At 31.9% G+C, this 11,350-nt stretch overlaps 1 protein-coding gene across 1 annotated transcript; it reads left to right on the top strand.

Moving 5' to 3' along the window:
- The first annotated feature begins 3,098 nt into the window (after positions 1-3,098).
- Positions 3,099-4,810, top strand: LOC149578091 (protein HEADING DATE REPRESSOR 1-like). The gene is made up of 3 exons (XM_089797039.1): positions 3,099-3,229; positions 3,329-3,546; positions 4,371-4,810. Exons 1-3 carry the CDS (start codon positions 3,169-3,171, stop codon positions 4,575-4,577), a joined length of 486 nt encoding a protein of 161 aa, XP_089653165.1. The 5' UTR covers positions 3,099-3,168; the 3' UTR covers positions 4,578-4,810.
- The last annotated feature ends 6,540 nt before the right edge of the window (positions 4,811-11,350 follow it).

Raw genomic sequence — 11,350 nt, 5'->3', positions numbered from 1 at the left:
TGAGTGAACCGTGTTAAATCTTGGTGTCTTGTGTTCTCTTCTATGCTATCTATTATTTCCTAATATTGTTTATATTTGCATGTAATTGTTATTTCTGTCTAAGGTTAATCCTAACATGGTTTTCTTGAAAAATTGGCATTTTATTGTTATAAAGTAGATTGGAACCCACAAAACCTAGTTATAACCAATTCCATGCATGATAGGCATTTCTAATGGCGAGAAAGAGCAAAAATGAAGTTCATGCTGCTACGAGGTTTCATTGAGGTTTTAAATGTTCCAAATTTGGTAATGCAGATGAGTATCACACACACCACAATCTGTCATTAGCATTCTTTTAGGTAAAACCAAATGTGTTTACCTAGAGATTATATTGAATGAAAAACGTGTCTATGCCCAACATATAGTGGAACATTCTTTTAGTTATCATTCAAGCATTACAAAATACACATTTAAGCACTAACACTATCATATTGTTTTTTTTACTTAGAGATATTTCATCACAAGAACAGTAATAATGGCTCAATTACAAGAAGAAAAATGGAAGAAAAACTTGGAAGATCAATGTTTCTCAATTTGTATTCCCTAGTTGTTGCCCTTTTTGAACCGTTCCCCAAAGATAACTAGACATTTCTAGAATAGACGATGGTTGTCAAGTCTGTTCTAGAAAGCTCTCCTAGTTCTCCCTTTTTCTGTCGCCTCCCATTTTCGTTGAAGAGATGAAAAGAATAGGGCATGTGACATTGGTGATTCCATTTTCCCAATAGAGGATGGTTTCGCTAACAAAGAAGAGAGCATACTTACACAAATGGCCTCAACATCAAGTTCTCCAATTACAATGGACAAGGACAAGAGGATTACTTTGTATGGGTTGCCTCCTCTTCCCAAAAATACAACATTGCCCTTGCCCACCAGAAATACATGTTGGTTTTCTTAGTTATAGTAACTGATCTTGTTTTATTGTTTATACTCGCACTCCCTTTCATAATAGTTTTTATTATTAACAATCTTCAAGAAACATAACTAACCTAATTTAGTGTTCATCCTTTGATCCAATTTACTAACAAAATCTATGTGTCAACACTTCCCATTTTATTTGAGTTTTGGGGAAACGGTTTATGACATAGGGCTAAGTGGATGGGAGGAATGGTTTTGATGCTTTCATATGTAGAGACAAGAGTTGGTTTTATGGTTGCAAAAGAAGGATGTTGCTACCTCATTTTGTCAAGTGACTCTGATCAACCATTTATAACTTGGAGTATGAGAGAGAAAATGGAAAGAATGATCGCAGAGGCACGTGATGCATGGTTTTTTCTAAAAGAATATATAAGAGAAAAGGTCTAGAAAAGGGCATTGGGAAAAATAATTGTAAATGGACGCTGATGGAACACTGGTCATGCAGAGGCAAGGAGGAGAGTGGGAGGGATCTTCATTAAATAGTTAATATTGGCTTACTTCTTTCATGCTTAATATTTTACTTTGTGATATTTGAGGATGATTGTTCTCGATGGCTCCCTCATAGTAATAAAAAATCATAAGTCTAAGAGGGCAAAGGCTCATAGCTCTATGTATGGTGGTGCTTTCTGTAATGAGCACTACAGCTCTGGGATGACTTTGCATAGTATGATAATAGACATTTCAACTATGCATTTTGTATTAAGCTAGTTTGATTCTATCCAAATTTTGTAGAGTGGACATTTGATATTATGTTGATGTTGCTAGTAGTCTATAAAATAGCTTCCTCCATAGACATGGGCATAAGAGCTATAGATTAGATTTAGCTAATCAAGGAAGACATTTTGTTATCAATAAAAATATAGCACTGTCACCAATAAAAAAATAGCACTATAACACTATTGCCAATAAAAGAAAACATAAAACTTGAAGGAAAGCTCACTATCTGATATATTAGAGCCTAAGAGAGATAAAGAAAGATAATATTTGTGGGATGTACTCATATAAAGTGAATGTTAAGGTGTGCTAGGATATTAAAACCTTGAGAAAGGGGAGGATTTCTTAGGAGCTTCAAAAATACTTATTTGTAAACAAGTTATTTTAAAAACAAAATAAACATAAAAATGCATATTATGTGAAACCCACAAGATCTAATATGGCGGTCTATGTTATTTTGGTGGTCTATATTACTTGTCAAGACAGTAACTATCAATTTACAATTTATCAATAAATATAAAAATCATTTTATTTTAAAAATACATCATAGACTAATATCTATTTTACTATGATCTTATATAATATTTGACAATTTATGTTATAATAATGCTTTTATATGATTTAAACTCTTAAAATTTTAATTAAGGGAAGCTTACTAATAATCATTGTCATAATTTCTCTTTTTATGGAGTTTGCACTATACATGAGATCTTCAAATGGGGAAAGTGATAGAGTAACCAATATGATGTCCAATAACCATGATAGTTTTGCCAAACATCCCCCATCATTTTTTATCATTTTTGGTTGGTGAGTGATCAATTTGTGTACCATTATTAGGATGTTTTATAACGAATAAGATATTTAACTACAAGTACTAGTTTTTTTTGGGTGAGCCACTATTGAACATCCACAATCCCTAGAAGCTCTTCACTCACCTACATAAATACACCAATTTTTTTTGACAAAACTAATCTTACAATTTTAGAAATTCTAGATACAAAGATCTTAAAATTTAAACCCAAGGATACAACATGCCAAAAGAATCGCACCTAAGCGGGAACCTTTTTCCCCCTTTTAATTTGAACCGCAGAACACCTGCAAACTTTGAGAACCTGGTGCAGAACCCGAAACGAATTGTCTGCAACAAAACCATGGGAAACCACGCCCAGAACCTTATCTTAAATCTCTGCAAACTCGCTTTTCAGATGAATTCAGACGTTGCTGAATTTCAAGACAGAAGATTTGACCGACTCCATACCCCTGAATTAAATCAAGTATAATGCTTCTACCACATCTTATAATTTAAAAAATGAACAACTTTAGGGTTTACCTCATTCTCACAAAAGCACGGCAACGAATCTGCTAAATGTAATGCTCTGTGCCGCAAGAATTAAGATTACGCTTGCCCGGTCCATATTTCATTCCACAATCTCCTCTGCCGCATCTTGTATTCTGGAGCCCCGCAATTTTTAGGTTAGGTTAAACAATTTGGGGGAGAAAATGGGAGCAGATACGCTTGTGCAGTGCAACAATCGACAGAGGCTTCTCAGGAAAAGAGAGTGTAAGTTCTGCTCTTTTAGGTTTTTTTTCTTTTTTTCCTCTGGTTCAGGATGTACTTACACTGAAATGAATTAGGGTTCTTGTATTTGAAATGGAGCAGGGGGGAGTGATTGTTATGGTGTAGCAGTGGGGGGGATTGACATGAGCGGTGGAAGGAAGGAAAAGAGGGTGAATTCAGCCGAAGAGCTGTTGCCTTCTCCAGACTTTGAGGAGATGGTTTATCCGCGCGGCTGGTCTGTGGGGAAGAAAAGAAAGCTCGTCAATGTCGATGTTGTTGAAAGCATGCGCCGTATTGCCATTCAGGAAATGAACAGAAAGGTTCCTTCTCTTTAACATCCCTCCTCTTTTTTAATAGCACTTGAGGCTAAATAATTTTTAATAATATATAATTTAAAATTGTTAGTGGTTATAATCTTGTAGTTGTACATATGTACTCTCTTTTATAACATAGTTGTATATTTCCTCGAAAAAAATATGGGATAGTTTTATATTAATGTCATGTATAAATCTAAAAGTGCATGGCTAATATTTTGGTCGATGAGTTTTCTATCTGAAAAGTAACCAATCATGTATCACTAAGGTTCATCAGCAAAACTTGATTTGGTGTAGACTCAATTTTTAGGAGATTCTATAGATTGTTACAAGTAACATTTCTTTGTTAGTGTTTTTTATAAGAAAAGCAACAAGAGGGTGTTGGTTTTTGGAACAAAGATAGTTAGCGCATTAATAGCACATTAACAACAACTAGCACAATCGCAACATAGTGAAAGCAACCCTAATCTTACCTCTATCAAAAACATAGTAAGAACCACAGTGTAGAGTAATTAAACTAACAGTATGAGAGTCTTCAAATTGGTAATTAACATAATGTTTACGCCACACAAAGCAGATAATAAATGTCTTGGTAAAAAGTATTTTGAAGCCACACAAGTTGTAACAAACTGAAAACCAAAATTTACCAAAACCCATAACAAAACTTAAACATTCCCACCTAGCCGCTTATATATACATGTAGTAGACCATTTAAATACTCTTTGTTAATGTTATTACTCATTTTTATATTTAGAATGAAATGTAACTTGTGATATTTATCATAGCATGAAATTAAAGGATTTATTGTTTTATCTTATTATTTGTTGCAGGATCGAGAAATTGATGGCTTAAATGAACAATTACAAGAAGATTGCAAAACTATGGAATTGTTGCAATTTCAACTTCAACAAGAACGTGCTAAACGACTAGAAGCAGAACGTCAAAATGTTTGGCTAAATGACCAAGTTGCTATTCTAATGGACATGATACATGACACTCCAGAAGAAGATGAGAACCCAATGAGAATTTTGTCATAATGTATTGTAGTATAGATTTAAAATTTGAAAGTAACTTATACTTTCCTATTATGTACCCCATTGGTTTTGAAATGTTAGTTCAATGCTATACTCATATAAGATTCCTGAATATAGATAGGGTGGCATACAATCTTATTCCTTTTCAAAATTAGTTGTAAATTAGAAAGCAAGAAAATAATTACATAAATTGTAAATGTTAACTTTGAGATAAATAATTGTGTGCTTATTTTTCATTGTTCTCTCTCATTCATCTTTAGGAAGACTAATATGCATGCTTGATTTCTTGTTTTTTAAAATATTAAATGGCATTTAATTGTATTTTGTGAGTTGTATTGAGAAAAAAAAATTATTGTCAACAAAATATTGTTAAATAACTCTTACTAATAAAAATAATAAATTGAGAAAAAATAACATCATTATTATGTATAAACTCATATGTATATTCAAGATTGAGTGTTGTAATAAAACTTTGAATATAGTATCAAGGAATCGTGGACGTGGGTGGGTGAATCGGTGTTTTATAACTTTTTACTTTATTAAAGTGATTTCTTAACCATAAAACAAGAGTGATAAGGAGTAAATAACTAAGACATAAAACAAACATTTACAATATCATAACACCATACTTTAATCATGCAAAACCATAGTGGGGATAGAAAATACAAATGGTTATTTTGTTAGAAGAAATACCATGTCTAAGGATTTAGTACAAAAGGAATGTACATGCATTCAGGCACACGACCTCATTGCTCATATTACAGCAAGGGAAGTCCATTGCCTCACATACAAAATAAATATGAACTACAATCCAAGTACTAAATTGGAAGATGGCAATTGATATGCCAAGATAGTTCCATGTAGGTACACATTCTAATCACTCTCCAAGACTTTTCTATATTGATCACTTGGCCATTGTAATTTGATCCTTCGCATAACCAAAATACATATATTTCACATCATCATTCTCAATCTTTGCAAAAATAAATCAACTCAAAACTTGATATTATGTATGTAGTCACAAAAACATTTTCTTTATTGGTTGGCCTCTGAAGAAAAATGAATAGCATGTAGAGTGTTGTCTAAATCTCCATACAAATCTTCATCCTAACCTTGAAGATAAACATAGGATGTATTCTACTATGTTGGCTCTACCATTACCAAATAAAAAATAATTCATTCCATCATGTTAGGATCACCAACTAATCTAACACCATTATGTCATAGTTATTCTCCAATACTTAGAACTTCATAACTCAAACATATGATCTCAACAATAGTTGTGAAGCTGGAATAAGCTTAATTACGCCTTATTGAGGCTCCTTTTAGGTTTTCTGAATAAAAATCATCCATACATATGTACGAAAGCATTTATCAAGACTTGTAGATTGTCCATTTCTTGCTATGCTTAACCAACTTTGGTATCAACAAAACATGACAAGTGACCTTTAGGATCATGCAATGTTGCCATCAATAAAAACATGCAAGCCATTAAAAGCAATGTCTCTTGCCAACAAAATGAACATGTGAATTAAGTTGTATAGGTTACATGACATAAAACATGATAGTAGTAATTTATAATTAAAGGAATTGGAGGCAAAAGAGAGGTTGGAGATTAGGTTTTCTTTATATCCCGAGATTTTGTCATCTTTATTTGGCAATATATTTGCAAAGTCATTTTCTACATAAATGGATTCCATACAAAACTAACAATTTTTAAGATATCAATGCTAACCCACAACCTTCAATGGACTTCCAAATATTCCTTTCACTTCTAGATGAAATAATCAAATTAATAATTATTTCAAATAAAAAATTCTTATATTTGTTAAAATAGTTACAAGTAAAATGAATGGTTTTGATGATGAAGTAGTAGACTATAGATATGAGGGGTTGGTTTTCTTTTTTAAAATAATTTTATCCTTAAAGTTGCTTGAGTCCACATGTATACCTCACTTTGGAAAGGCATGGTCTTAACTCTTCAATACCAATAATTCATGCTTAACATATATTATAATCAAAGTTAACGTCAAAGGCATGTGCAACTCTTTATCGAAGAGTATAATGAGCAAAACAACATAATGTATGGGTCCTATCAAACCTAACAATTTAAAGGATGAATTTAAGACATGCCACTATCAAAGGACAAACACATCGAGAAGGTTCATAAAGCCTTCATCGTGTAATATTCAATGGAGTGAATGTAAAACTAGTTCTAAAAAGGTTAGATTAAAAGAGAGTGGTCCTTTGTTATGTTTATACAACATTCATGTATGTCATTAATCAAATGCATAGATCATCAAATTGAAGCACTATAAGCTCTAAATAGAAAAAATCTTAAATATATTAAAGAAGCTCCATGCTATTGGTTAAAGAAAATGTTATTGGATCTCACAAGACTAATAAATTGCAAGGAAAAGAGTTAAACATAAAACTTAATATAAACCTAAAAATCATCTTGCAATAAGTTTTACCCTATTGAAGAATAACAAGGGATTACCACATATACAAGGCTCGTAGACAATTGATTTTGATTACTAGTGGTGTTTTATTTGATAGCTCCTAATTCTCATAGGTTTGAAGGAAAATGGTAAAATGGAGTATATAAAAATGATTCAAAATAATATATTTCATACATGAATAATGACTAGATTAGAATGAATTTGTTAAGTTAAAAGCATAATGAATTTCAAAGAATCATATTAAATGCAAACATAAAAGGATTATTCACATGGGGTAAACTTAACAAATATCCAATAGTAGTGTATGATAGTTGAATAAAATTCAAAAAAAGTAAGGGTGAAAAATTACTCAAAATGTGAACTAGATGCATATTTTTGCATTACGTTAGTTATAGATGTATTAGACTATTCAAAATCTTGGCAAGGTAATCACCTTAATGATAAATCTGTGTTTATATCAGAAATACTCCAAGTCCATTCTCACTTCTCAACATCAATTTTCCACAAATTAATTTAATGAATCATTATTTAATTAATTTGGCTCACTACCCTTAAACTAAGTATAATATGCCATAAATTAATTAATTTGACTAAATCAATCAATTTCATTGTGTAATTAGGAAGTATAACCATTTATTAATCTAATCAATTGAGTTCAATGAAGCAAATTAACCCACCTACACATCCCTAATGTTAATTAGATCTACTTAATAATATTTTAAATTCCTCCAATCGATCAATTAAATAACATATACTTATTTAACTTATTAGGCTACTTAATCAACCTATCACATTTTCTAATTAAAAGTTTCAAATCATGCTATTAAAACCTAAAAATATGTTCCTTTCATCTTAATCATTCATTTCAAATCTAATGAGCTTGATATGGTCATCCATCTTCAAGCATGTCTTATGAAGCCACTTGTCACCACTCCTTGTTTACACTTTTGTAACCATATAATATGTACAAAAATGTTCACCCATCACTTATCTCCTCCATCTCTTCTCAATTTCTTACATCTTATTCCATCCTATATTTTATGAAAATATCATCCCCTCAATGAGAATATCTCATCAACTCTTGTCACTATCAAGAGGCTAGGGTTCACATCCATCCAAAGAAATTATAGCCATTTATTTCATCTTTTAATATGTGTCGTTTATGTCCAACTCATAAAGTCTATTTAAAGAGGATTATTGAAAATATATTGTCATCCATCATTCATAATACCTACATGTTAACAAATAGGGCAATCTCAAGCAAAAACTCATTAATATTGCATCACTACATATCTATTTAACTTTGAAGGACATAAAAAGTCAAGCTAAGGCTTTGCAACTTGCCTGTCATACTTTATTTTATTTGGACTCCTTGTGTTCCTAATGAGAATGTTAGGTAGGGGCCCCTAGGGGGCTCCCCACAAAAAAATGATGTCTTTGGTTCAATACAACACAATCAAATAGTTTTAGTGAAAGATCCTTCACTTGGTGGTTTAATCTCATTCATGGCATCTTCCTTAATTGGTCTTAACTCTTTCATTGGCAATAAATATCTTATCTCTATTATGGGAAAATTGGCAAGGACAAGTCTTTGTAGATTGTAGATTCAAAGTTTGAGAGTCCCTTATTAGTTGCATGCTCAGTAGAGGGTATATAAATGAATATTTTGGATGAGCTTATGAGGGATATGGTAGTAGACCATAAACTCTCCATAGTAGGTAAGTTTATGGATTTTCACCATAATGTTGATCAAGTTAGAATATGTGAAATGTGCTTTGGAAATTAAAAGGTAGCTTTACTGTAAAATAAATAAAAAATGAGTTGTTTTTGTTTATATTTGTGATTCAAAATGAATTAATCAAGGTTTTTACTAGGGAGTTGTAGGATTTTGACAATGGTCTAAAAGGAATTGTCTCTCTATAATCTACAAATGGAAACTAAGGTACGACCCAATAGATAACCTAGGTTCTATAGATCTTACCTAGGTTAAGCTTCCAATCCTCCCTTTGGATTTTTTACTATAGCCTTTTTATGGGTATTGATAATTCCTTTATAAACCTTATGCCTCGTAGTTGATAAGGTGGGCCAACAAAATTGAGTGTGATTTTGGACGGAGTATGTGTAAAGGTAGCAGTAAATTTTCTTCACCCAACTTCTATAGCTCATAAACTAGAATCTGCAAGAGGAATTCAACCTTTAGAATATGAGAACTATTATACTTATTGTCAAAATTGTAATAAGTTTTGGCATTTGAGAAATGTGTGTAAGAAATATAATAAGAGGATTAACTCATCAGTATTTGGAAAATATTGGTGATTCCATCCTTTATAAAAAGAGATAGAAAGTTAGAACTCTAAAACCAAATGGGATAATGGAAAGCCTACTACTCATACTTTTCTAAAGAAGGCTAAGAATGTGAAATAAAAAGACATATCAATTCAAAAAGATAAGGAGAATGAATAACACTTAAAGGAGGCTCAAAAGGATATTGAGAAAGCATATAGGAATGATAAAACTTTAGAAGAATTGATAATAAATAAGGAAACCACAAAATAAAATGGAGTAGTTGAAAATATAGCAAGGGATAATTAGCCATAATGTTACTCAATACTACAGGGTAGAGGCCTATGAAGATTATCCACGTTATTCCCTCTCCTAATATACCATCTTTAAAAGTGTATATGTTCACTTTGTAAGACCTCTTAGCCCTCCCTTTTAGAGATCTCCAAGAACATGGATGAATTTATGTTTGATCTGGTGTCTTTTTCTGAATTTCCATCCATTTTTTACTATTTTTCTCCATCCGCAAGATCCTAGAGAGCATAATGATCCAAGCAGTGTCCTGGATCGAGGTCGAGGTTGACCTCACCCAAGACATTTTACCTTGGGATCACATGCCCATTTTAGGGTTTTTTATTTTGTTTCCTTCCTAGTGTAGGCAATCCTTTTGATTATGATCCTAAAACTTATATAGAATGTGGCCTTCTCACTTCATTTGGGAATCCATCATCCACATGCATGAAGTCTGGTAATGCTATCAAATTGAAAATAAGATTCATACCTTCACTCAAGTCATTATTTACAAGAAAGTTTTCAAGGTGCATTTAAGAAGTTCAAGTATAGCAAGAAAGGATTCATTGAAGGTCCTCATTTCATGCTAGAATTCACATATCCTTCTCAAGATATATCTTCTATCTTCATCAAAGATAGTGGAGTTGGCCGTCAAGAAAAAATATTGTCGCTCATCAATCTTGCACAAGCATTCAAGCATTCACAAGCATACTTACATCCATGGTTCTGTTATTTTCCACTTGTAGATCTATTCCATTCGTGGATATATCCTACATTATAATTCTACATCATACATCTATATAAAATCATTCATACATCTTTGTGGATAACATATATGAATCCATCCATAGAGTTTTGGCAAGTAAGGTGAATATTTACATTTATCTTACTTTTACACACTTTCTTGCTTCAAGGTTTAATTCCTTAATTAGGGCTTGACAAGGAAAGTGAATCCCTCATCAAAAAAATCCATTTTCCCTTGTTCAAGATCATATCTATAGGTATTTAGAGAAGGGAATATGGATTTTGAAACTAGGGTTTCAGGTATCTATTAAACTTTTAAATTTTTGGATTTTTTGTATAGAGTAAGTTGAGGTTGACCTAAACCTCAATCTATGTTTTCCTCGATGAAAATTCAACTTGGACCCTCCAAGTTGTTTTTTACTAGATGTTCCCATATTTTTTAAGATCAACATATATTAGTTCTAGGGTCCCAGGTCTATCTTTTTCCTAGTTTTTGACACAATTTAATAGCCAATTTCCAAATTTGAATTTTTCCCTCCTATTGGATTTCAAGGTATATTTGATTCCTCATTGGTCATTTCATATTTGATTTTTTCCTTTCATTCATTTTTCTATCATATGTGTCTTACATTACTTGCAATTCAACTAGTTAATATACTTGCATCAAATAAACACTTAATTAAATCAATTAATAACACAACATTAAAGGGAAAGTGCATCTTATAGAAAGAGATCCTTTGAGTATACATCTTGGAAAAGGACTTTTATTCAGCATTGGAACCCTTTGTATCCACTTTGGGTAGTACTAATCTAATTTGAGTCATTTGGAAAGATTGTTCTTGAAGGTCCCTCTTTTGCTTTTGCTAATTTACATCTAAAATTAAGGGGTTTAATATACATATCACCTTCCCATTACACCATTATCTTCTTAATTTTCATGTTACATATTAGTGAAATGACTTCTTACATATCCATTTTTTTATTTTGGCACTAACTCAT

The sequence above is a fragment of the Cupressus sempervirens genome, chromosome 1 (genome assembly GCF_028749045.1).
Source record: "Cupressus sempervirens isolate cs-2001-9-10 chromosome 1, ASM2874904v1, whole genome shotgun sequence".
NCBI lineage: Eukaryota > Viridiplantae > Streptophyta > Pinopsida > Cupressales > Cupressaceae > Cupressus > Cupressus sempervirens.
This window is presented reverse-complemented; position numbering and strand designations above follow the sequence as displayed.

What these genes read in the sequence shown, in the direction of transcription:
- LOC149578091 (XM_089797039.1), top strand. Translation starts at nt 3,169, where the DNA reads ATGGGAGCAGATACGCTTGTGCAGTGCAACAATCGACAGAGGCTTCTC. An exon ending in GCTTCTCAGGAAAAGAGAGT is followed by an intron (nt 3,230 to 3,328) that starts GTAAGTTCTGCT and finishes GAAATGGAGCAG; the next exon opens with GGGGGAGTGATTGTTATGGT. An exon ending in TTCAGGAAATGAACAGAAAG is followed by an intron (nt 3,547 to 4,370) that starts GTTCCTTCTCTT and finishes TATTTGTTGCAG; the next exon opens with GATCGAGAAATTGATGGCTT.